The sequence below is a fragment of the Kryptolebias marmoratus genome, linkage group LG1, assembly GCF_001649575.2.
Source record: "Kryptolebias marmoratus isolate JLee-2015 linkage group LG1, ASM164957v2, whole genome shotgun sequence".
Classification (NCBI taxonomy): Eukaryota; Metazoa; Chordata; class Actinopteri; order Cyprinodontiformes; family Rivulidae; genus Kryptolebias; species Kryptolebias marmoratus.
In genome coordinates, this window is record NC_051430.1 from 10,557,839 (window position 1) to 10,584,229 (window position 26,391).

Consider the following 26,391-nt stretch of genomic DNA (forward strand, 5'->3'; position numbering starts at 1 on the left):
CATCAAAATTAAACGAAATAAACATTTGAAATATATGAGTTTGTATGTAATGTATGAATATAATATACAAGTTTCACTTTTTAAATGGAATTACTGAAATCAATCTACTTTTTCATGATATTCTAATTTTATGACCAGCACCTGTATGTATGTATTACAACCCTCTGCAATAGTCTTGCTTAGAGTTGTAATAGTACATGTATCTGTACTGTGATAGTTTGGTACAGTCATTTGAGATGGGGAACTAGACGACGAATACATCAGCCCCAAGTGATCACTGCTCTTATCCAGAAACTCAAGCATATTTGCTAACTGCCGCAACAGGAAATAAGCAGAGGAAAATACTATCTTAGGTCTCTACACCAAATAAACATGATTGGCTGATTCAGAATATCACCAAAAACTTAAAGACATGCTTGTTTTCTACAAATCATTTGTAAGGAAAAGCTCTGCGGCCAGTGATATGAGACGGCTGCAGTAGAAGGAGACAAAGATGCTTGCATGGCAAGCACTTACACTATATAATCATCACATTAAAAAGTTCTGTGGCAGGCCATTTATGTATTTATTTTTCCACACTAGCACTCACCTTGGTGAATGTTTCAAGTTTTATTTGTGTTTTCACAATGGTAGATAATAGGGCTTCAGATGTTTTGGACGGGTACATGAATCAGACAACAAATACGTTGGTCACTGGCGATCACCGGTCCCTGTAAGTGACGTTTAGACAAGTACTATGGCAAGCTATTAGTATATTTATTCAGTATCCCTGATCTCAAGCCTCATTTTCTCACTCTAGCACTCAACTAGCTAAGAAAATTAAATTTAACTTTCTATTTATTTTGTCTATTTGTTTTATTATTTTCAGATTGGTAGATGTTAGTCAGTTCTGTGTTGATTTTATTTTACATAAAGTCTGGGTCAAACACTTCTTGGTTTTATTTATTCATTGAAGTCTTTAGATCATTCTGCATACCCTTCATGGCTTTTGGGTTACTCTTTACATTTCAGACTGAATAAGAAAAAGACAGTAAAGTTTGACGTTTTTATTTTATAGTTTATACTTTTAGAACCATTCCACATACATGCATGTTTCTCTTTCCTGGTGAACCAAACCATACTAAACTGTGACTCTCATACTCTGTTACGTACCAAACTGTGACTATGGTGTATCCTTGCAGCCCTAGTCTTGAATCATCCCTCATTTCTTTAGTTTGTTCCCAAATAGACTTTCTGATAGTAAGTAGCTCTCTGTGCTCTTAAACATTTAAGTTGTTTTTCTTTGAGTGGCTCAGAACTTTTGCACTGTCACACAGTTCTCAAAATGTGGAAATATTGGGTGTTCTCACTGAGCAAAGCTTTAAGATGCAGTAAAGTCAGTACCAAGGTTTAATTTCATACCTGTGTGCAGCCCAATTTGCAGCTTGTTGTGTGCATCATGGTCGGCAACAGAGACGATCTCTACAGCGCCATCAAGAAGCTGTGTTGTGTTAAAAGCCCCATTCCTTCCCAGGTGTGTAATCTATTTGTTTATTTGTTTCTGAGTTAAAGGCAGTGGGTGTTTAGATTAGGTCCTGGAACTGTTGTCTAAAAAATAAATATTTCCTCTAGAAAAAACAAACTCTTGTTTGTCACATTTCTCATTAGGCCATCAATGTTCGGACCATATCACAGCAACAGAAGTTGAGGAGTGTTGCCCAGAAGATACTTCTGCAGGTGAACAGCAAGTTGGGAGGAGAACTGTGGACTGTCAATGTTCCCCTGGTGAGCGTTAGCTGATTGATCCCCACAGTTAGAGAAGACTGCCGCTAGTTTTGATGTCAGACCACCTGGAATGTGATTCACAGGAAGAATGTTTTTATGTTTGGTATATTGAAGATAAATATTTGGAAAGGGGGAAAGGGGGATTTTATCTGCCCCGCTGATTTTAAGGAGTTAACAAGAACAAATTATGTTACATTAATTCAATGCGACCACTTTGATCAGTTTCACCTCTGTATGGTTGTGGGAAACATTCGATCAGCGTTTATGTTTGAGTTGATTTAAGTTTTAAGTAAGTTACCTTTTTGATAAAACGTGTTTTTTCTCATTGGAAGAAAAATGAGTATACGTGTATTTCTGGAACAATATTACATGTCTGTGTTTATTTATTTTTCTCACTTGAACAGAAAAACATGATGGTCGTTGGAGTTGATGTCCACCATGACACCAGCAAGTCACATCAGTCAGTGATGGGATTTGTTGCAAGTGTGAACAGGTACACTTATCTTTTCACTCTGTTCCTCTCATTTGACTCAGTCCTTGTTTTGATTTCTATGTTGGTTGTTTGTTTGTTTTTTATTTCATGTTTCTTTGATTTTACAAATGTTGGCGTAATCGTTTCAGTCACTGCTTATCAACTTTGATAATACTGCACCTTGCACAGATCTTTGTTTCAGTTCCCACAGTTTGAATTTGCAGATAATCAAAATGTTTCTAAATTAAATTTTGATCTTAATAACTCTCAATAATGTTTGCCTTTCATTTGTTTCTCCTTTTTTATACTATCTGGTTGAAAGTCTTAGCATTTTATAGTTACTGATACCGAATCTGAATGTATTGAATTGGATTTATTTTATTTTGATTTCTTGATTGTTTTTTTTCCTCTAGCTCGCTTACCCGCTGGTACTCGAGAGTTATTTTCCAGGCACCTACTGAGGAACTGATTAGTCGACTCAGAGTTTGTTTGCTGGCTGCATTGCAGAAGTACTATGAGGTAACCAGAAGTCTGTTTTATAAAATCCTAACTCTAAAAGCAATCACAGAATGGCTGGGGTTCCTCTCAAGTTTATTGTTCTGCTTAAACAGTCAACACATTTTGCAGTTATCAGAATAAAATATGGCAGGTGTACATGCACACAGAGCACAGCACATTTTAAACAAAACTTGCATGGCATCAATAAAACTTCTGTTGTTCTGTCCAGGTGAACCACAACCTGCCAGAGAAGATCGTGGTGTATCGGGATGGTGTGTCCGATGGCCAGCTGAAGATGGTGGAGCAGTACGAGATACCTCAGCTGATCAAATGCTTCGAGAAGTTTCCAGACTACGAGCCCAAGCTGGTCTTCATTGTGGTCCAAAAGCGCATCAGCACCACCCTGTACTCCTGGGCGGCTAACAGCTTTGGCACTCCTCCACCTGGAACTGTTTTGGATCACACCCTCACTCAGAGAGACTGGTCAGTTTTAGTCCAACAACAATAGTTCTTAAAGCATGTTTTAGAGTTTGGTAATAAAGTTGTTTAAAAACTTGGATAACTTGACACATTTTAGAAGGTCTCGAGAGACCACGATTACGATAAAGGTTTTCTGATAACTGTTTACATGCCACAAATATCTTAGTAACAAACAGGGAAAAGAAGATAGATTGATTGAGATTATTGATACCATATACTGCTCAAACTAAAGTATTTTTGTTTTTAATATTTAGGATGGACTTTTATCTGATAGCACATCACACTCGCCAAGGCTGTGGACTTCCTACGCACTACATTTCTTTGTACAACACCGCGAACCTCACACCAGACCATCTGCAAAGGTATTTTCTCTACTTTCATCTGGATATATTGGGTTTTTTGAACATGCTGTAATTGCAAGGCACTTTCTCCATATTTTTTTTTCTGTTTTTACCTGCAATGTTCAGACCCTACAGGATTTCGTGATGTTGCGATCGCAACTATTAACGCAAAATCAAGCAAACCCAGCGAAATCGCAACTTTTTGCAACTTTGCCCAAAACACCGCAACTTTCCCGCAACTTTAACCCAATATTTATTGTTTCTAAAGTGATTCGCCATCGTTTCTGCAGTCTAGTGTCTTCTTTGTGGGTTTGTGTAGTGTGGAATACAAAATAACCCCAAATAACTCACGAAGAAGACACATGATGTCACATCCTGTTAACATCAGAATGCCGGGAGCGTGCAGGAGCAGCGACCGAAGCGAAAATGTGCGCTAATGCTTCACATTTGCCCACAAAGATTTCAGCAAAGGACCGCTCAAAACACCGCAGTGAAGTTAGTTTTAAGTTGGATATTAGATATTCGCGCTCCGGAGTTAGCGGCGTCTAGCTCACGGCTGACCCGAAACAGGAAGTGAACCACCGCGAGTGAGAGAAGGGGCCGGCAGAGAACGGCTGGCCGACATTAGCATTCTTGTTTCAGGTCAGCCGTGAGCTAGACGCCGCTAACTCCACGGAGCGCGAATATCCAACATCCAACTTAAAACCAACTTAAGTGCGGTCGCAAAACAGTTTCCTACCCAGCTGCACAAGAGTGGGGGGGAAGCTGTTTTGCACGTCCTGCAGTGTAATCACCGACAAACACTTTGTGTCTGCACAATCCAGAAATGGTCATGAATGTCAGTTTATAAGCTATCAAAGTTCTCAAATAAAACACCTTTTGAGAATGTCAATGTTTGTTGGTAATTATCTTACAAAACTAGTGAGTATTTTTGGTTTATATATTAAAAGTTGTTTTTTTATTAATTTTAGTAATAAAAAAAAAATCACAACTTTTCATCGCAACTTTTAGGAAAATGCCCCGCGAAATCAGGCATTTTAGCCCGCAACAATCACAAAAAATGCCCGCGAAATCCTGGAGGGACTGAATGTTTTGCGCATTTGTAAAGTAGCTTGGTAGTCAGTGCTGCGGTCTCTTAATCGTGAGGCTGCAGGTTTGCACCAGGAAAGGCATTTGGCATTAAACAGTTGCCAAATCTGCTGTGTGAATTTGATCATTGTGGTGATCCCTGCAGAAAGGTTCAGAAAGAAAGAAAAATAATTTACAGCTTTGTCCATAGCTATAAGTTTTAGGAGGCTGGAGTTAGCCACCTCATCCTGCACTTTTTTTCCACCATGAATAGTTTGTAGTGACCCCTTTGTGAGGCACAAACTCATGAGCCACGTGTTGGTCTGACCCAGGTTTTAATAATGTTGTAGACAGTCCTATTTGTGTCATTACTTCCTCTTTATAGATCTGTTTCATGAGTAAAAACTTTCCATGTTGAAGTTTTTACAGGTTACCATTAATGAGGGCTACATTTCACCAGTGTTTGCAAGTTTTGTTTTAATGTAATACAACTGTTTACTTTGAGCCTTTTGAGGGTCTTTAGGGTTATGAAACCTATTGTTACAAGTTTTGTCTTATTCCAGGCTGACCTTCAAGATGTGCCATCTGTACTGGAACTGGCCAGGAACCATTCGTGTTCCCGCTCCATGCAAATACGCTCACAAACTCGCCTTCCTAGCTGGCCAGTACCTGCACTCAGAGCCATCCATCCAGCTGTCAGACAAGCTCTTTTTTCTTTGAGCTGCTCCAACAACAAAAAAAAATTCTCCTTTCTGTTACTGAGCTACACTTAGTTTGCAAAGTGTAAAGTTTTTATATGTTTTGAAACCTGTACTTTTTCATTTAGCCCAATAAAGTTGTAAAGGCTGTTGTAACACAGGAGTTGTCAGCGTTCTTGTATGAAAAATGTAAGTTTGTTTTCGGGTTTTGCATGCACATCTTTTTTGTTTGTTTGTTTCGCTCAGTAGGCAGAATACAAACCGTAGAATGTAGTATTGTTGTTTTAAAGTGAAAGTAGTTTGCATATTTGCTAGTTCAGTCACAAGGGTTATGTAAGAAAAAAATGCTAGAAATAAAACATTTGAAGAAAATGTACCTCATTTGGGAAGCATTCTTTAATCATAAAAATGAGTGGTGGAAATGACAGGAAACCCACCAAACGAGATTCAAACTTTGTTGGAGCAACAGGGAACCTCTTTCCTAACTCGAAGGAAACTCCAGTGGCAGAAAAGACGTTGGGGTTTGCTACCAACTGTTTTTGAATTCCAGACTGTTCCCAGTAGCATTTTTGCTAGATTAAATGCAAACATTTAAGAAAAAAATGTCACTTTCAGAGTATTTTTCACATTGATTGTAAAAAAAAAGATGGGCAGACATCATGAAGTGTTTTGGCTATTTCTAATGGCAGCACATTGCAAGATTTATGACCACATTACTGCAGATCATTAAACATACAATACAAATGAAGTATGCAGTACTGAAGTCACAGGGTAACCTAGCTCCAGCAGTTATTTTACTATAAGCAGAAACAGTTTCACCAAATGATCATTTTGTTGGGGGAAAAATATATTAAAGACCATAAACTGATTATAAAAACAAGCCCTTTCAGTGAGTAGCTCTTTAGAACTGCCGTGTTGTAAGGAAACAACCCAAAATGCAGGGAATTCCACACTACAGGCAGGCTGAATGAATGAATGACTCCTGGGCTTTTTAAAGATTACAAACCAATGCTCAAAAACGGCAAATCCGTGACGAATCCATGACAATCAACTGAGAAAACAGAGAAGTACTGGCAAGGTGATTGCTAAACGCTGGACAGGTGGGAATGTAGCTTAAAAATGAGGATCACTGAGGTAAAAACACAAACCTAGAATATATTGAAAACTCCAGATGAATCCATAAATAAGAGTCAAGTAATAGCAGATATGAAAACCAATATTAGGACTGAAAGCGAACAGAAAAGCTAAACAAACTCCCAGGACAGTAAACCCCCAAAATCAGAATAAGAAAGGTCTCACTGTGATAATGCATTATTGTTCAAAAGTAAAAACATGCCAGACAGACTTATGTGGTATTTGTTATCTTTTTGGGACAGTTCCTGATATGATCATTTACCTTGTTAGGACTGATTCTAATGGGGACCAAAGCCAGGTCCTAATATGACTCAGGTTTAGGATTATGGTGTCAGTTGAGTTAAGGTTAGGCACTTAATAGTAATTGTTAAGGTTTGGCAACAAAGGAATGGAAGTTGACACGTCCTAAGATATATATATATATATATATATATATATGCTAAAAAAAATGGGCCTAGTTGGTATTTTTATGTTGAAGTATGTGACAGTTTCAAGAACTGTTTATTTGTGTGTGTATATATATATATATATATATATATATATATATATATATAGAGAGAGAGAGAGAGAGAGAGAGAGAGAGAGAGAGAGATTATTATGGTCCTACCAATTTCTACAAAACAACAACAACTATATGTGGTATAGAACCATTTTATGCCAGTGGACTCCTGACATCTTGTGGCTAAACTCCATTATTGGTAAAAAACATTAAAAAAAGTATAAAAACCTTAAAAATACTATGGTTCTATTGTATTACAGTACTTAAAAAATACTGCTTTGGTGAAACTAACATCCCATATTTCTATTATTATTATTATTATTATAGCTATATTATTAGTAATATGGTTATTTAGATTCAGATATTAGGAGAGGGAGAGAACAAGTGAATATGTTATTTTAATTGAACATTTACCTGAAACCTCAGAGAGCCAGCAGGCCATTTAAAAAATGTATTGATTTTTTATTTCTTGAAACTAATGTACACGATTACAGTAAAACTTAGGAAAAAAAAAACAGAATAAACGCCAGCTTAATGAAAACGTAGTCCTCGTATAAGAGAAGGCATCGTTCAGAAAATAAAAAGGCAGCTGTGTCTCTGCTGTGCTTCTTTCCAAGTAACAGGAGTCTGACAAATGGACGTTAGCTAGATAATTATCCAGTTATCTGCCTCTACAACAGGCCTGCATAATGTCTTAAGACATGCCAACTCATAGCTTAATGACTTTTTCTAAACATGTCCTTAAAAAAAGTAATGGGTGGTGCTCCTTTGCATACACGTGCAGAGGGGTGGAAGTGGTGAGTCACTAACTAAACTTCATGCTGCTGACTACTTACTGACTTTTACCAACCCTTTGACCTGCTGGTATATAGGATATATATATTTATTTTCTTTTTTTTTTTTTTTTTTTCTCACCAGATGACCCTTCCAAGTACCTCGTGGCATGACGCAGCACCATTCAAAATAAGCGTCTCTTTTCACTTGGCCCCAGCAGGAATGGTTGTTTGGTGAGACTTCTCGCTCATGTTGCTCTGAGAACCGGGGTTATGACGGAAACCTAAAGTTCTCGTTCATTGCATTCGTTTCGATGTCTCACTATGCGATAATGGTCATGGAAACTCCAGTATTGCCAGACAGCTTACCTCTAGCAATCACCAGCACCCCGTTCCAGCAGAGGCCACGCAGAGACGTCCAGATTATAAAACCAAGTGGTGAGGACTACTATGGCCTCTGCACATGCACTGCCTGGCCAAAAAAAAAGGTTACACGCCAATATTTTGTTGGACTGCCTTTAGCTTTGATTATGGCACACATTCCCTGTGGCATTGTTTCGATAAGCTTCTGCAATGTCACAAGATTTATTTCCATCCAGTGTTGCATTAATTTTTCACCAAGATCTCGCACTGATGTTGATCTAATAGTAGCCAGTTGCTCCAGTTTGTGGTGAAGGCTGGAGCCATGGCAGCTAGCGCCTGTCAATGGAGAGTTAGCTCAATTTGCTCTGGTCTATGCACAGTTAAGCTAGCCTGCACAGAAGATGGACACACTTCAAAGCAAGAAGAGGTTTTTGGAATGATGTTGCGACGTAGCGCAAGCTACTTAAAGGGTAGGTGACATAAGCAATCACCAGCCAAGGAGTAGGTGTAGGTGGGACTTTTCTATTAAGGTTACAACCTCACAACATTCCAAATGCGCACGCTTCAAAAATACAACAAGGCAGCGCACAAAACACAGACATTTTGGCTTCAACTTAGGACAATGGAAATTGATGGAGTGTCTTTGACCATGCTGATGTAGTGGGGTCAAATTTTTGACAACAACCTAAACTGCAGACTGCAGCCAGAGGATTCTCCAGCAAGCAGAGTCTTGCTCATCAACATGTAAGAAAATTCTGAACATCATATGGGAACCCGGACGCTGAAGACGTAAAGGGTACAGCATTCACACAGAATGGTCCCAGCACAAGTTTTAAGTTGCGCCCCTCCAAGACTTTGTTAATTCATGTAGTTCTTATCTTACTGCGGGTATTTGTTTTCTTTCCTTCTTTTTTAGCTGCTCCCTTCTGCAAGGGTCGCCACAGTGAGCACACTCGCACTGTAGGTTTGGTTTACGTCGCAATTGGTTTACGTCGAATACCCTTCCTGACGCAGCCTATCCTGGAAGCCACAACCAGAGGATTACAAAACTGTAGCGCTGACCACCGAGCTACAACGTAAAAAGTCACATGACGCCATGACTGTGTGCAGGTGAGTAGGGTGGACTTAAACAACCCTGGTCCTGGAGAGCCACTATCCTGCATGTTTTCCTTGTTTCCCTGCTCCAACACACCTGATTCAGTGGTTAAATGACCTCTTCATGTTCTGCAGAAGCCTGTTAATCACACATTGATTCAAATCAGGTGTGTTGGAGCAGAGAAACAAGTAAAACATGCAGAATAGTGGCCCTAAAGGACCAGGGTCGCCTACCCCTGCTATAACATTTACGTGCCCCTTGAGTTTGTAATATTGTGGGTTTGCCTACAGAAATCCCACAAGGACCCCCATGCCGTGTTGCCCTTTTGCCCACCAGGAAGATTTTCAGAGATCCCACATGCAGAGCCCAAAGTAATTTTGACTTTTTGGGCACATGTGCGTTTTCTCAAATTGAGCCCATATCCAGTTTGAACATATTTTGCATGGTAGTTGTGTCTCTTTGTTCTGACATCACAAATTACCTCCCTTGTTCAACAAATACAGATGTCTCACAATTATTTGGATATAACCATGCCACTTTATAGAATCAACGCAATTCGTTCATTCTAACTGATGAGAGAGTTTACTCATAATATTTATATATATATAAGAAAAAAAGTGTTTTGATGCTGCAATTTTTTTAAAAGATAAAAGATAAAACAATAAGAAGAATACTTATTTTCTTGAGAAGAGTAAAGGTGCTGCGATGTTTCGGGTGGTTTCTCCCCAGCAGTCTGCCCCTGTGAAGGAGCAGCTGACAGGAAACATAAGCACTTTCACCGGAAAGGAGGATCAGTTTTTATTGTCGCCAGCAGAGAGCTGCTGTAATGGCGGTGTCTCGTCGCTCCTCGCAGCAGCAGCAGCAACAACAGCAGCAGACTACGTTACAGTCCCCGCCTAGAAACAACTCTCTGTCGGGCGCTTCTCCGGTCTCGCCGCCTATGGCTTTGCTGTCCCCGGCCGTGGGCTCGTCGGAGACCGAGAGGGAATGCAGCGGGGGGATCGAGGTGGCCCTGGCCTCCCCGGACCAGTCAGTCCCGGTCCTGGCGAGCAGCGCGAGCTCCACTACGACGACCTCAGGCGGGGGCAGCAGCGTCTCGAGCCCCGGCTCCGGAGCGACCAGCCCCACCGACTGTAGCAGTGGCGTCGGCGGGGCGTTCAGGGAATTGTTCGAGGCCTGCCGAAACGGCGACGTGTCCCGGGTAAAGAGGCTCGTGGATTCGGTGAATGTGAACGCGAAAGACATGGCTGGCCGAAAATCCACTCCGCTTCATTTTGCTGCGGGTAAGGATGAGCTAAGCTAACAGCGTTAGCCGGGCTATGTTGTTAGCCACCACAAGCTAACGCGGACAACTCGACGTGTATCATGTTAACTGCTGACCACTTCTTTATTTACTTCTCTTTTAACATCATGTAAGGTTTTTATTCAGCATTTTTAGACCGCTAGCTCTAGCTGTTTTGACGCCCGCCTGCCCATAACATGTTAGACATTTTTTTTCCCAACAAAACAAAAACTACAACATAAATCTTGACAGCAAAGAACATCATGTCCAGGTGAGATTAAACACAGACCCTTAGGGATTTATAATAAATCTTAGCTAAACATGCATAAATTAGTAGGTTAAGAGTCAAACACAAGCAAACGTATAAAACAGCTTATGTTACATCAAACAAACATGAGCTGTAATTAGTAATATGTGCTCACATTCATGTTATTGATTAAAAACAATTAAAAAGGAGGGGAGATATAATTAAATTTGGCTCATCTTAAGCCCAACATCTTCTAGGGAGTTAGACATGAGTGCAGTTTCAGTATTTCTATTTGAGTTGAATTGGCAAAGCCTAGTATGAAACATAATGTGCACCTCTAGTACAGTGGTGTAACTAAACACAGCTCACCAGATGACATACTGGGACAATATTTTTAGGAAAAAAAAGATTTTGCCACAAACTCAACTAGCTGGCATCTCTCCTGTCTGATTTCTCATGAACGTCTTCAGACCTCAGAGCAGTTCTTCAGCTTTTCATTTTTCATTAAAGACGTGTTACTCAAATTCAGGGGGTCAAACTTCATTTCACAAGGGGCCAAAATTAAAACCCAATTAAGGACCCCACTTTTTTTTCAACTACCAATATATTTTAGAAAAATAAATAAATTTGCTTATTTTTCAGATATCTTTTGTGAAAATAGTCATACAGAGATGGTAAATTAACCTTTCTTAATATTTATTTCTTAGTAACAGAATAACAGTTTATTAGTAAAATGTAAATAAAAAACCTATATTTGTTTTTTGTCTTCCTTTTTTCACCTCTTTTTTTAAATGGTTTCTAATAAAAACTATTTTACCACATCCCATCAAAGCAGCTAAACAAACCCATAATGAAAAATTTACCAGCTAAGGATATTTCACCTTAATATTACAGAAGAAGATACGGATGGATCCAAAGTGGCAGGCAGACATTTTGCAGCTCTGATGTGCTCGGACAGGAGGCGTTTCTGAGAAAATCTCAGAATGGACTGAAGTGGTTATTAGAGTGAAACTCTTTTGCACGTTTTTTTTTATCACTTTGTCACAAAGAAAAGTTGCTTACAATGGTGGTTTACGGAAATACTTAAACAGCTTGTGTGGAGAACAAAGGTGGGTGGGATCTCGGTGAACGGTGCACCTCGCCTCAAAGTTTTGATCGACTCTTTTCCTCTAAAGTCGAACAAATTAACGATGAGTTCCAACTTTCTTTTCTCGGCGTCAAAGTTGACAAACTCCTGTGTGAACGCGGCAACAATGTGCAACAGACTCTGTCTTCCAGCACTTATCAGCAGGAAGGGCAGTGGTAGCTTCTTCCCCGACTCAAGTGACGCGACTGCGCTGCTGCTGCCCAAACGATTTGAAGCCAAAGGGACGTCTTCAGTACTAATGTCACCAGAGGACGTCGTGTTGACTGCATTTAAACTGCTTCACCAAACAGTTTTCAAGTAGAGGAGAAATCTTGTGATGTTTTAATCTTGCAGGATCTTGTGGCACCTTGTTACACCCCTATAGCTGTACATTACTAATATTAGGGATGGATAATTTGTTCAAAAACCCTCTTCAGATTTTTACAGTAATTATTAGATTATTCTTTGAATAGTCAACCTCCCCCATCCCTACTATTAATCTGAGCAAGGGTTTTACAGGGGCGTCAAAAAATAAAGCTGGCTAAAAACAGAATTTTTTTAATAAAACCAGAAGTTAGAAACTTCTTTATCGTTGATGACTTGACAGAATAACTTGAGCAGACCTGTAGTGATGCTGCAGAAGTGTTTTTTGCTATGAAGCCTGTGAAATTAGGTGGAATAAATAGCTCAGCATTTGTATGTGTAAGGTAAAATAAACTATAGTGTAGTAAACACTGACCTAAGAAGTTTGTTAAGGATGGCAATAGAGTTTGATATTTTACTGTAAACAAATCAAAACTCCATGGAAGCTTGTAGAGGAGACCTGGATTATTTTAATGGAGGAAGAAAAGTTGGCTTTTAAATACTTTTTTAATGTAAATGTAATGATTAATTTAAAAAAAATGTTTTTGTGCTGAAGTGATTTTCAGTGGTGCCGACTGTCAAATGTTCATCTGCCTGCTACATTTTTGGAGAGAAAAGCAAAAATGGCACTTCGTTTTTGTTTTTTTAGGTTTCGGGAGAAAAGATGTGGTCGAGCATCTCCTGCAGACAGGAGCCAACGTTCATGCCAGGGATGATGGAGGTCTCATCCCCTTGCACAACGCCTGCTCCTTCGGACACGCGGAGGTTGTCAGTCTCCTCTTGTGTCAAGGCGCAGATCCAAACGCCAGAGATAACTGGAACTACACCCCGTTACACGAGGCAGCCATCAAGGGAAAGATAGACGTTTGCATAGGTAGGGGTCCTTGGTGCTTATATTTAAGGAGTTAAACATTCATCTTTTAGGGAAATCTGTCTTTTTTCTAGTATATTTCTAGTTTCAGACATGGAAAACCTTTTTTGTAGATATGAAAATCTACTAGTGAGGCATATATTTTTAACAGATGTGGATGGTGATTGTCATTTAGCAAAAACTAATATTTCTTTTCATTTGTAAGGTTTTTGCTACGCATCAGTGTGTTTGTAATACTTGTTGTGTTTAGTGACGCAAAAGGCAAACGCAAAATGAGTAACAGTGGACCTTAAACTGACGTTTGTTTGAATTTATCTCACCTCCTCTCCTTCAGTGTTACTCCAGCATGGAGCTGATCCGAACATTCGCAACACCGATGGCAAATCTGCCCTGGATCTAGCCGATCCTTCAGCCAAGGCTGTTCTTACAGGTCAGTCCCTCTCAGCTACTGGTCACTCAAGATGGAAACCCAATCCCAATTATCTGACGTTACGCTTAAATAATTGGTGGACTGATTGTCCTCTTGCACATTGAAACTGTGTCATAAGCAGCAATGGTTTAAAAAAAAAAAACTCACTAAAAATGTTTCTCTCCACTGTTACGATCTCTTGTGTAGGTAAAGAGCAGTCTTTTGCAATTTTTCAAATGTGTGGCATCATTTGCTACCAAACCTACTAAATGTAACATATCAGAATGTAGGAGTTTTGATCATAAAATCCCAATGGTGAAATATTAGCTTGATTTTGATGAAGATAATAGCATATGTTCAGATTTTTTGATAATTTATTATGTAAAAAAAAAAAAAAAGAAATAAAGCAAATAAGGAAACTGTAAAAGCTAATTTACTGGTCATTCATTGGGTTTCCCTGTAGCTCAGAAATACGTAACCGTGCCAGAAAAAACAATATGGATGTTGGTTTTTAAAAACTCAGACTCAGAAGCAGTTTTACAGAAGAATTGCTGTGATGCACACTTCTGTAGTGCTTCTTTGAAAGAGTGCAGACTCTTAAAAAGAGTTAAGCGCCCATGAATGGGAAGTGCTGGTGACCCAAAATGTTGTCTGAATCAAACTGTGTGTCGGCAACATCTCATTCAGTTTGCTTACACAGATCCGGCTGGTATGGATTGGCTTTTTGAGTGCAAAAGTTTACGGTATAAAATAAAGTAAAAAATCAATGAAGGTTTGGATGTAGAGCATATAGAATGTTTTTTGAAATGTTAGTCTCTAATCTTGAGTGCATTTTTATTTGTAGGTGAATACAAGAAGGATGAACTTCTGGAAGCAGCAAGGTGAGTGTGTTTGGTGTGATTAGAGATGGAGATTGTTGATTTTAAATTATAAAAATCTCTGAATCCAACTTATTTTGTTGGTACTTGTTTAGATGTCCAGTAAAAATAAGTACTAATTTTCTTTCAAAGCCTCCGTGAATGTGGGGTTTTAATGATGAATATTTAACAACAGTCTGTTCGACGCTCTAATTGCAGGAGTGGAAATGAAGAAAAGCTGATGGCGCTGCTGACTCCATTAAATGTCAACTGTCACGCCAGTGATGGTCGCAAGGTAAATGACCCATTTGTGCTTCACGGTATTACACCCTTCAGTCTGTCGCTTCTCTTGTTTCGGGCTGCAAAACAATCATAGGGTTATTTTAAACAAACCTTTTCAAACATGGCAACATCATTTCTAAGTCAGATAAGACACGAATGCTCCTTACAGCCAGACTACTGCTGGATTAGTTTGTGTGCTGGGATTGTAAAGAGGATTTATGCTGTTTGGGTTATTTATTTTTTTTAATGGGCACCACGTGACCTCAGAGACAAACCACTGTGCTCCGTGTCGCACATCCTGACACCTGTTTTTTGTAATTATTCATTCATATCAGGCCGTTCCTTAAATCCATCTGTTTACCTCAACTGAATAATCTTGACGTTTAACATCCTCGATAATTTGTCACAGCAAATGTCTCTCTGGTTCGTGGTTTTAACTCTTTGGTTCGTTTTATTTCAACAATAACAGTATTTGGCCAATTAGAAAACACAATTTCTCCCCTTGTTTTTTTGAAATAACGTTGACACGTTCGTTTTAGTGACAAGTCAAATCTGATTGTTTCCAGTCACGTTTGAATCTGGTCTCTACCTGGCAGTATTAATCCTTTTATTTTAATCCTATACTGGGACAAAGGAACCTGGGATCTCAACTAAGGCAACTAGGTTTCATTCAGTTTTTCTCGATTTACTTCTTTGTTTTTCTGAATTCATTGATGTTGTTGAAGAATGCCTCCAGCTGTAGGTTAATTAAACAAAATTCATGTGATAATTCTATTTATTCACTTCTATTTGTGGTTAAGTGGTCTTGGGAGTAAAGTTGCACTCTTCTCTAGTCCACACCTGGTATCCATTTTTCTGACTGGTTGGCTTTTCTAAATGATGTGAGGGATTTTTATTTATTGATTTATTTTTGCTTTTTTCCCCGAGGCATACGAGTTTGTTTGTTTTTCACTTTTTTGGTTTGCTTTTACCGTGCTGACAAAAAAAATCTAAACATTACTATTGTTTCCAAATTTATGCTGTCTTTTTTTGTCACAAACTTAAAAAGCATAAATTAGTAACTCTGACAGAATTTATTCTTAGTGACATTTTATCCTAGTTTCTGTACTGTCTGTGGGAGTTATTACTCCTTACTTACAGTCTGCAGCTTGACCTCAGTCAGTGTAGAGTGTTTGATTTCACCTGCAGACCTGAAACTGTTCCTTCTTTTTCACAAAGCTAAGATCTGAAATACTAAACTTTCACTCACCCTCCAGCTGTTTCTCCTTTTCGGCCTTTTATGTCACATTTATTCTCTGATCGTCCTCGACAGATCAGTGTTGTTCTTTTTTTGTTTGTTTTGGTTTTTTTCCTGACTGCGGTTTGTGTTTATTAACCTAAAGGGAGAGGGAAATTACTCTGACAAGATGCTGTCATTTTGTAATTTGTGTTTCGTTTTGTTTTCCGTGTGACTCTGGCAACATATGTCGATCAGTCAACCTCACAAAAAATGCTGGTAAGTTGACCTTGATAATGGCCACTTGATTAATGCACTGTTGTGATCTTTTATTTATTTATTTATTTTCTTTTAATTCATCGTTTTTATTTGACCAATAAGTTGGCTGTCACTTGTTAATTGCACATCATGGACCTGGGTTTTCGGGTCACTCACGTATCCTACCTTGATGCTCCTCTAGTGTGTGTGTGCGTGTGTGTGATATGGGTTGTTGTCATGGTGACGACTCATCTTTTTTGATCTGGAGAGGAGCTCAAAATGTCCACTGCCTGCTTTCATCGGCACCTGTCTTCTCTCCTCTGCACACTCACCCACACTGCTCTGACTTTAAATCAGTCTGTTTCTGACTGGGCGTCTAATTTATTCCTTTTTTTTTATTATTTGTTTGTTTGTTTTTATAATTTCTCATGCATGCCTCAAGGCTCGCCACTCTGCATTTTGTCAATCAAATCATAAATTTGTGTCCGTGAAACTTGTGCCTTCGTCACGTTCACCGTTAAATCAGTTGGTTTGCAGTAATGAATGAACTACATTTCACCCATCATCCAGATGCTATGCTGCCCTTTATGGTATTAATGTTTGATTGCTTGTGTCATCCCACACTGAATGAATCATAACTCAACCGCCTCATCGATTTAACTTTTACCACTGTGGCTTGAGATAATACGCTTGATTTTGTGGGTATAACATGTTTGTCACTGCATGGGAAATAAAACTATGCCTCTTTTTTTCTTAGCTTTTTAAGAGCCAGAATCTTAAATAAGGAACTCCTGCTCTCGCTGTTGGATTTTGCAGCTTTGCTTCTATTAATGTTGACATTATTGGGGGCTTAACTGAAGCCTTTTGATTCGATCCTCTTGGAGCTTGCAAATATGCTTTTTTTATTTATTTATTTTCTCCCAGACACTCGGCTTCTCTGCATCCTGTTACAGTTGGGATTTGATAGCATTACAGTATTAGAAAGAAAATTCTGAAATCTGTTTAAATGCATCTATGCTGGGCTAAGGTCCAAGAGGTTTTAGGTAGTAATAGTTGGTGCTGATCTAAAGCCAGCGTCTCTCTATGCTGCACCACATTGCAAACAGCATTCGTGAGGGACTTTCCAAGGGCCATGCATCTGTGATGCATGGTTTTTAAGCGTGTATTTGTAACTTGACAGTGTATGCATTATTTTTGCTTGCATATAAAATATGGGGGTAGAAAAAAAAATACTCCTGTAATTACACAGCTGCAGTGCAGCTTCCATTCGGCTCCAGAAGAGATTTTGACTCTCAGTTCTCCTTATGACACCTGTGTTACTGATTGGCAGGTGTACCACCCCAGTCAAACTACCCACGTACCACCGTCCCCAGAGCTGGTAATACTGAGAGCTTGATGCCACTCGGGGCCCGCCTATTAATACCTTACATTTAGTATTTTTTTTCTCCAACTCCTGCAATCGGTGCATGAATACATATGAGCCACAGAGACTCAGTGCAGGTGTATTGAAGCAGATGCTGCTTGTAGAGAAAGCACAAGCTACCTCGTTTTTGTTTTTTGGCAAAGATATTAATTATTTTAATGCCAGATTAGGGTTGAACTGCATTTTTAAATTTCTTTTGTCTTGAGATCCAGAGTTATTCAGAAAACATTCAAGGCTGTAACCCCATATGTCTAGGTCTAACCAGACCGGACAATACTAACAATACTTTTAACGATCTTGTCCAAAAGTTGACTGGTCACTGGTTACAAACACCCAGTGAGACTTTAACTAAAAAATTGCTCATTTTCTCTCAATTTTGAATCACCAACTAGTCTCCAACAGGCGCAGCCACAAGAGATACTGGCTTAAGATTTAAGCAACCAAATAGTTGTTGTTGTTTTTTTTAATTTAAGTAGCTAATAATATAGTTATGTTCTTGCCTTCACTGAGAAATGCATTGCAGACAGCTCTCGTTTCCCAACTGTAATTTACATTCAATCTTTTTGACTTAAAGCTGTTAACTAATCCTTTTTGCCAGCTAACCATATAAAACACACTTCTAATCTTAATTTAATAGTTTTTGTCAAATGATATTCAAGTTGTATTTGTAACAAGGATAAAGTTGGTTGTCACTCATTCGAGAGAGACATAATATTCACAGCAGCAGAAGCTCTTTTTGCTGGATTTGCCCACAAACGCCATTGAACTTGCATCATCAAATCTGCGTTTCATCTGCAACTCACCAAGCATAGTCTTAATCGCTTCTGGCCTTAATCAGCCGCTTGCTCCCCCCGTGGCCATCGGAGGCAGTAGGCATCAGTGCTGGTGGTGGTGCATGCGTGCTAACAAGTTGTCCTCTCTTACAGTCCACGCCCCTCCACCTGGCTGCAGGCTACAACCGGGTCCGCATCGTACAGCTCCTCCTCCAACACGGCGCTGATGTTCACGCCAAGGACAAGGGGTGAGTGATCCTTTAAAGGGAAGACCCACAATATCCCTGATTTTTGTGCCCAGTTGTTTTTGACACCAATGTCTTTGTCACGCAGTGGTCTGGTCCCTCTTCACAACGCCTGCTCATATGGCCACTATGAAGTCACTGAGCTTCTGCTTAAAGTAAGGAGTTTATTGCACATTCTCACACTTTGATGAACTAAACAAGAAATTGAAACTTATCGTAGTTATGTTGTAACACTCTTGAGTGCAAAATGAGTGAAACATTCCTAATTCTGTAATATAATGCTTCTGAACAAGTTGCATAAGCGTTAAATCATCCTTTTGAATGAAGACATGGTCAGAAAAAATCTAATTTAGGAAGCTTTTGAATTGTGACGAAAGTGGCTCTAACCCGCTTACAGCACCAGCTGTATTTTAGGATTTTTTTTTTTGCCTGTGATGAAGTAAAGGGGAAAATATAGTGGAGACAATGGAAAGCTTTTGTGGAAATTCATTTACTTCTCATGTTAGTTTCCAGCAACTTTAATATTTTTGACTATTTAATTATAAAAGATAAGGATATCCAAATTATGTAGAGTTTACCAAGAATTATATTTAGGCGCTAATTTGGAAGTTAGACCGTTTATGCTAATCAGAATGGGAATTTTGAATAGCAAAGAAATGTTTTTTTTTATTTTTTCATGTTCGCTGATGAGCTGCTCTCCTTGCAGCACGGAGCCTGTGTGAACGCCATGGACTTGTGGCAGTTCACGCCTCTCCACGAAGCGGCGTCCAAGAACAGAGTGGAGGTCTGTTCCCTGCTGCTGAGCCACGGGGCCGACCCCACCCTGCTGAACTGCCACAGCAAGAGCGCCGTGGACATGGCCCCCACTCCAGAGCTCAAAGAAAGGCTCACCTGTGAGTTCTTGTTCAGTCATAGTTGAAGCTTGTGTGCATTCATCAGTGGCTGCAAAAATACTTCACTTAATAGGTTCAGCAGTGTATAAGCTTTAGGTGTTGATAGTTTGACAAAGTTTGGGTGCGGCTCCAAAATCACAACTTATTTTTTAATACAAATGATTTTATACTCTTACTCGACATCAGTTAAAACTAAATAAAGGTAACAGAGCTAACAAACTTTCCTTTTACCTTTTTTTTTTTTTTTTTTTTTTTTTCTCCCCTGTATAGATGAGTTCAAAGGTCACTCGCTGCTGCAGGCGGCTCGTGAAGCCGACATGGCCAAAGTGAAGAAGACGCTGGCTCTGGAGATTATCTGCTTCAAACACCCTCAAACCAACGAGACAGCTCTGGTTAGAATTGCTCTTTTTTAAGTCGAGTTTGACCGCATTTTACTTTTAAAAGCTGCAAGTTTAATACTGAGAATTTTTGCCTTCTTTCCTGATTGTAATTTTTGATTCTAGAGGGATGAAAACAGTCTTGTGATTTCAGTGGTTCCGTGCCAAAGAATCATTAGAATAATTTTCTCCTGCTAGCAGATTTAAGACTTAACCACACTAATCTAATGCTCTGCATTACAGCACTGTGCTGTGGCATCCCCCCACCCAAAGAGAAAACAGGTGACTGAGTTGTTGCTGCGTAAAGGTGCCAACATCAATGAGAAGAACAAAGAGTAAGTGAACAAGTTTTACAGTATTTATTAGAAAACCTTGTTAAATACAGAAATGTTTTCTTGAGAAACATTACATTTTTTCCAAGTGAGGAAATAAGATCGTAGCATTGAAGATCAATAATTTATCTTAACTTTAAAATGGCTAAAAGAAACATTAATAGCGTTGTTGTCTTCTAGCTTCATGACCCCCCTGCATGTTGCTGCTGAAAGAGCTCACAATGACATCCTGGAGGTGCTGCAGAAACACGGAGCAAAGGTTCGTTCCTACATTTCCCTTCCCGTTCTGCCGGACGTCGAGTACAAAATTCAGTCTGGAGTCATTAACCGTTTGTGTTGCTGTGATTCGACTGCAGGTGAATGCAGTGGACACGCTCGGACAGACGGCTCTTCACAGAGCGGCGCTGGCAGGTCACATCCAGACCTGCAAGCTGCTGCTGAGCTATGGAGGCGACCCCTCCATCGTGTCTTTGCAAGGTTTCACTGCAGCTCAGATGGGTAACGAGGCCGTGCAGCAGATTCTTAATGGTAATCGTCACCTTTGTCAATGACACTGAGCATTACGGTGTCTTTTTCAGGGTTGGGTGCAATTTGTGGTTTCAAGATTTCAACCCTGATTATAAGTTGTCTTTTATGCAGTGGTCGTCTTACAACTCTTATAGAGATTTTGAATTCCTTCCCTGATTTTTTTTTTCCTCCTTAGAAAATGTTCCCACGCGTAATTCTGATGTGGACTACAGATTTCTGGAAGCTGCTAAAGCAGGGGATCTGGACACCGTGCAAGTAAGTTCACTTAGACCCCTCACTGTCATATAAACACAGTTAATTTTTATCATTTATTTTATTGATTACCTCTGCTTTTCTAAACAATAAAATGTAGCGCTGATATTTTTACATGTTTGCCAATTACCACTGAAGCCACCTTTTAAACCTGTTTTTATATATAATACCACTCGGATGCATTGCTAATCACTGTGTTGTCACTTTGTATGGCAGCAACTGTGCACGCCGCAGAACGTAAACTGTCGGGACCTGGAGGGTCGCCACTCCACTCCTCTCCACTTCGCAGCTGGTTACAACCGAGTGGCTGTTGTCGAATACCTGCTTCACCACGGAGCTGATGTGCACGCTAAAGACAAGGGGTTAGTTTTCTTTCTAGATTACTGAACCCACTTTGTTCACCTTTCATTTTTGAACTCCAGATTGCGGTGTGGAGGTTTTCACTTCTGTTTGTCTCCCTCAGCGGCCTGGTTCCCCTCCACAACGCATGCTCCTACGGTCACTATGAGGTGGCTGAGCTGCTGGTCAGGCACGGAGCGTCAGTGAACGTGGCAGATCTGTGGAAGTTCACCCCACTTCACGAGGCTGCAGCCAAAGGGAAATATGAGATCTGCAAACTGCTTCTCAAAGTGAGGCGGCATTTTTGTCATCTGAATTGTTTTTACATTACATTGTGTTACGTGTTGATATGCTGCTGATGAATATGAGGAAAAAATGGATCGTGCTGTACCTCCAAAAATATGTTTTTAAATGTTTAATAAAATAACTCCAAATGTTCTTCTCAGCACGGAGCAGACCCCACGAAAAAGAACCGAGACGGCAACATTCCTCTGGACATGGTGAAGGACGGAGACACGGACATCCAGGACCTGCTGCGGGGGGACGCTGCCCTGCTGGACGCCGCCAAAAAGGGTTGCCTGGCCAGAGTGCAGAAGCTCTGCTCCCCAGAAAATATCAACTGCAGAGATGCTCAGGGGCGCAACTCCACACCGCTCCACCTGGCAGGTACTTCCAGCTCTTTGTGTTTTTTATACTGTACTGAATGTTACTGCTACACACACTTCTGATGTGGCGTTTATAGGAGAGGTGGAAAAATTTTGTTTCTGTTCCCTTGAAAATATTGCAAGGTGAAAAGCTAATTCTGTTCTGTCATTCACAGGAGTGTTATTAAATTATCTTATTGCACAAATATGACAATAAAAATATAGTTCTAGATGTGCTTTTGTTACAGTTTCTTAAGGATCATACACTTTTTTTTTTTACAGCTGGCTATAACAATCTGGAGGTGGCAGAGTATCTGCTGGAGCATGGGGCTGACGTCAATGCTCAGGACAAGGGCGGCCTTATTCCTCTCCATAATGCCGCTTCTTATGGGGTTAGTCCCAGCAACAAAAAGACAAAAACAAATTACTTCTACTTTATTTTTTTTTTGTTTGGTGGTCTTGCTTTTAAGGATTTTTAGTCTGTGCATCTTTAGTTTTTCATTTGTTTATACTTCAGAGTTTAAGTCGCAGTCTGCTGCTTCTCTTCCTCACAGCATGTGGACATAGCAGCCCTGCTGATCAAGTACAACACGTGTGTGAATGCTACGGACAAATGGGCCTTCACGCCGCTCCACGAGGCGGCCCAGAAAGGTCGCACACAGCTCTGTGCGCTGCTGCTGGCTCATGGAGCTGACCCCACGATGAAGAACCAGGAGGGCCAGACCGCTCTGGACCTGGCCACGGTAGGGGCTGCTGAAACATAAGACTGAAAACATTTATTTTAATATTAGTTCACCGGATGCATCATAGAATGTATTGGAGTTGAAATCAGGATTCTTTCATTTTCATGGTTGCCTGTATAGGCTGACGATATCCGAGCACTGCTGATGGACGCCATGCCACCAGATGCCTTGCCCAGCTGCTTTAAGCCCCAGGCCACAGTGGTCAGCGCCTCCGTCATCTCCCCGGCCTCCACGCCATCCTGTCTGTCAGCTGCCAGCAGCATAGACAACCTGGCTGGGCCCCTCACTGAGCTGGTTGCTGCCGCCGCCGCCGCCTCTGGGTCCTCCGGGGTGGCGGACGGAGCTACAGGCACTGACCGCAAGGAAGGAGAAAGTAAGTTGTCACGTGGGACGAGTCAGTTTCTCAACACAGACTAATACTGGAACACTTTTGGTTAAATCTGGCATGAGTAACTGGGTCAGTCTAATATGATGTTTTGTTTTTCCAACAGTGGCAATGCTTGACATGAACATCAGTCAGTTCCTGAAGAGCTTGGGCCTGGAGCACCTGAGGGACATCTTTGAGAGGGAGCAGGTCAGAAACAAGTTATTTAATTCGAAACTACCTGTGTAATGAAATTAATATTATTGGGTTTGGTGTTCAGGTTCTCAGCTTTTTGTGATGTTTATTTTTTCAGATCACACTAGATGTGCTGGCAGACATGGGCCACGAGGAGCTGAAGGAGATTGGGATTAACGCGTACGGACACAGACACAAGCTTATCAAAGGTGTTGAACGGCTGCTGGGGGGACAACAAGGTGAAAAATCTTTGCTTTTTCCTACCAGTTGAACTGCTTAAGTCAGATGTTCAAAATATTTAAATATTTCTCTTTCCCCCTCCCCCCCCAACTTCTCAGGTGCCAACCCTTACCTGACATTCCACTGTGCCAACCAGGGCACCATCCTGATCGACCTCTCCCCCGATGACAAAGAGTACCAGTCCGTAGAGGAGGAGGTACTGAATGTCTCTATGACCTGTCAGAGATATGACTCGTCTGATTGGGTGCAGGGATTTTGCCTGAAACCAAGACTGTTTTTAATGTTTCTCAGATGCAGAGCACCATCAGGGAGCACAGAGATGGAGGCAATGCTGGTGGGGTTTTCAGCAAATACAACATCATCAAGGTACTTTCCCTTTTTCTCTTTTGTAGGTTTGTAGATCTTGATTTTTTTAAATTTAACCTTTATTTCACCAGGAAAGTCCCATTGAGATTAAATAAGTGATAACAGCAACTGTTTGACTTGATGTGATACACAGCACCCCAACTAATATATTATTTGTGCGCAACAGATCCAGAAAGTGGTAAATAAGAAGCTGAGGGAACGTTACACCCACAGGCAGAAGGAGATCGCAGATGAGAACCACAACCATCACAACGAGCGCATGCTGTTTCACGGTAACCAGTTGCATCCGTTTCCTTTTGTGCGACTTGTGTGCGCTCAGGTCGTTGTAAAACGTTGGTCCTCTGTTGTTTTTTTCCCTAGGATCTCCATTCATCAACGCCATCATTCACAAAGGCTTTGACGAGCGCCACGCTTACATAGGAGGGATGTTTGGAGCGGGGATCTACTTTGCTGAGAACTCCTCAAAGAGCAATCAGTATGTCTATGGTATCGGCGGAGGCACGGGATGCCCGACGCACAAAGACAGATCCTGCTACCTGTGCCACAGGTAATTTATCGCTAACATGAGCCTGAACTGGCAGCACAGTTCCAGATTAAACCAAAGCACTAAATGAGGATTTGGTTCCTGTACCCATCTCCTCCTCTTTCAGACAAATGCTGTTCTGCCGAGTGACTCTGGGGAAGTCCTTCCTACAGTTCAGTGCCATGAAGATGGCCCACGCACCTCCAGGACATCATTCGGTAATCGGGCGGCCCAGCGTAAATGGTTTAGCTTACGCCGAGTACGTCATCTACAGAGGAGAGCAGGTAAACGGAGGCATCGACTTAAACTGTTTACCTAAATCTTGCTTAAGCTAAAAGCATTAGCAGAAGATACAATAATACTGCTTATGTCTTGCCACGTTTTCCCTCAGGCCTACCCGGAGTACCTCATCACCTACCAGATCCTTAAACCAGAGAGCACGGCCCAGTCTGCAGCAGGAGCTGAGCAGAAGTCGTAGTTGCTTCGTGCTGCATGGCCTCACATAGACTTAATGCTTCATATTTTATCCTTTGTATTTGCCTGAATGGAGTTTTCATTACCAAACACATTTCCAGTCTCCTGCCCTGTAAAATCCATGGTGACCAGTGTTTCATGAGCAGTTATGCTGTACAATACTCTCCTATTCTTTGTCATGACTGTTTTTTTTGTTTGTTTGTTTGCATCGGCTGCATGTTAATATAGAAGCATGTAAGGCCCAATAGCGTGTGTGGGTCTGTACTTTTAGGATCGTTCCCCTCCATCTCCTCCTGTCCAGTCAGGAGGATGCTTGTTGAGACTTGTGAAATATCAGCATTAATAGTTCGACACTTTTTGTTGCCTCGTGACTGAAGAATCACAGAATCCCTCTTCACCAGCCTTTTGGACTCACACACACACACACACAGGCTCGTCATGAAAACCTGAATCCCATGGATTCAGCTCCACCACCAGACAGGGTTTTAGCTTTTAGAGACTTGACCTGTGGCAACTGTTTTGTAACGATAAATCTATAACACTACCAGAGAGGTTGCTATACTGTATTGCTTATGTAACTGAGGAACCCTACAGACACTGAACTGTCTAGTTTTTAGCGGTTTTATTCCGGGCTGCACATGCTCCACTGAGAAAGGACTGTGTCAGATTATTAAATTTGAGACAATTTTTATTGAAAGTTACAATATTGATTTGCATGAAAGAGAATGTGCTTAGCAGTGCAAAGTAAGGCGTCATAATGAAGCATGATGAAACTGTTGTACATTAAAAGCATTACGTGTGACTGTGCTTTAAACAGAGTTGGTAGATGTTGAAACGTGCTTGTGATGCCTTACAGGTGAACACCTTACAGCCAGTGAGCTCCTCAAAGCACCCTTTTCTGTCGCCATGGTCTTACTCGCAGACATTCACACATAAGGATTTGCACTTTTACCTAGAAACCTATTTAAGTTATTTTGAACCGAAATTGAAATTTGTGGGACAAGATATTTGTACAGGTTTGTGTAAATGGTTGTGTATAACTGTCGCTGTTTAACAGTATCTTTGCGTTAAAATGTAAATGACATCTAAGTTCTCCTTTCATCCCTCATTACTCCCCCACCCCCTTCTTTTTTTTTTTTTAATAAATGTCCCATTAACGACTTTGTTGTCGAATGTTTATTTGTTAAAAGAAATTCACATCCCGGCAATTTCTTGATGTACAATTTTGCAATGTTTCATTATTATGGGAAAATACAATACCAGAATGAGGCCAAACAAGCCTGCACATGTGTAGTTTGGTAAAGCAGTAGACTCTTTAACAAATTCCTAGAAGAAGAGTACCACAGTTATTTAAAATAAGTGAATAACTCAAAAATATTGAGACAGAAGCAAAAAAAAAAACATTTGGGGGCCTCAATCTTAACACACTAAAGCCTTTTATTATTATTTAAAATGCTTTAAATACATTTTTAATTATTATTTAGAGTTTCTGTTACTTCATAAAATGCCAAGTAATCAGCATGTTCGCGTTAAAACGTTCAGATTTGTTGTTTACGGTGTTTTATTTTGGTGTACTTCAGTTA

At 40.4% G+C, this 26,391-nt stretch overlaps 2 protein-coding genes across 3 annotated transcripts in view; both read left to right on the forward strand.

The window, feature by feature from the left end:
• The window catches only part of piwil2 (piwi-like RNA-mediated gene silencing 2), a 22,558-nt gene extending 17,066 nt beyond the window's left edge, over nucleotides 1-5,492 (forward strand). Inside the window, exons 18-24 of the mRNA XM_017414513.3 lie at nucleotides 1,412-1,513; nucleotides 1,648-1,764; nucleotides 2,169-2,257; nucleotides 2,650-2,755; nucleotides 2,964-3,217; nucleotides 3,469-3,576; nucleotides 5,187-5,492. Of these exons, the coding sequence (XP_017270002.1) occupies nucleotides 1,412-1,513; nucleotides 1,648-1,764; nucleotides 2,169-2,257; nucleotides 2,650-2,755; nucleotides 2,964-3,217; nucleotides 3,469-3,576; nucleotides 5,187-5,343 (933 nt within the window). The 3' untranslated portion in view covers nucleotides 5,344-5,492. The remainder of the gene's footprint in view (nucleotides 1-1,411; nucleotides 1,514-1,647; nucleotides 1,765-2,168; nucleotides 2,258-2,649; nucleotides 2,756-2,963; nucleotides 3,218-3,468; nucleotides 3,577-5,186) is intronic.
• Nucleotides 5,493-9,978: 4,486 nt separating this feature from the next.
• On the forward strand, nucleotides 9,979-25,968 carry LOC108234987 (poly [ADP-ribose] polymerase tankyrase-1). 2 transcript variants are annotated; one of them, XM_017414650.3, is made up of 28 exons: nucleotides 9,979-10,469; nucleotides 12,854-13,078; nucleotides 13,410-13,505; nucleotides 14,329-14,365; nucleotides 14,561-14,636; nucleotides 16,098-16,118; nucleotides 18,447-18,541; nucleotides 18,627-18,693; nucleotides 19,245-19,431; nucleotides 19,702-19,823; nucleotides 20,052-20,143; nucleotides 20,321-20,399; nucleotides 20,497-20,668; nucleotides 20,844-20,923; nucleotides 21,137-21,282; nucleotides 21,384-21,549; nucleotides 21,706-21,925; nucleotides 22,186-22,295; nucleotides 22,458-22,646; nucleotides 22,767-23,019; nucleotides 23,138-23,220; nucleotides 23,324-23,444; nucleotides 23,544-23,641; nucleotides 23,737-23,811; nucleotides 23,978-24,083; nucleotides 24,172-24,358; nucleotides 24,462-24,618; nucleotides 24,726-25,968. In XM_017414650.3, exons 1-28 carry the CDS (start codon nucleotides 10,013-10,015, stop codon nucleotides 24,810-24,812), a joined length of 3,804 nt encoding a protein of 1,267 aa, XP_017270139.1. In that variant the 5' UTR covers nucleotides 9,979-10,012; the 3' UTR covers nucleotides 24,813-25,968. The 2 variants fall into 2 exon arrangements, with proteins under 2 accessions (XP_017270139.1, XP_017270140.1); XM_017414651.3 differs by lacking the exon at nucleotides 16,098-16,118 and having other exon boundaries at nucleotides 24,726-24,866.
• Nucleotides 25,969-26,391: the final 423 nt, after the last annotated feature.

Coding starts and splice junctions, on each gene's coding strand:
- LOC108234987 (XM_017414650.3), top strand. CDS start 10,013: ATGGCGGTGTCTCGTCGCTCCTCGCAGCAGCAGCAGCAACAACAGCAG. Junction 13,506..14,328: donor AGCCAAGGCTGTTCTTACAG/GTCAGTCCCTCT, acceptor TTTTATTTGTAG/GTGAATACAAGAAGGATGAA. Junction 21,550..21,705: donor TCTGCAAACTGCTTCTCAAA/GTGAGGCGGCAT, acceptor TGTTCTTCTCAG/CACGGAGCAGACCCCACGAA.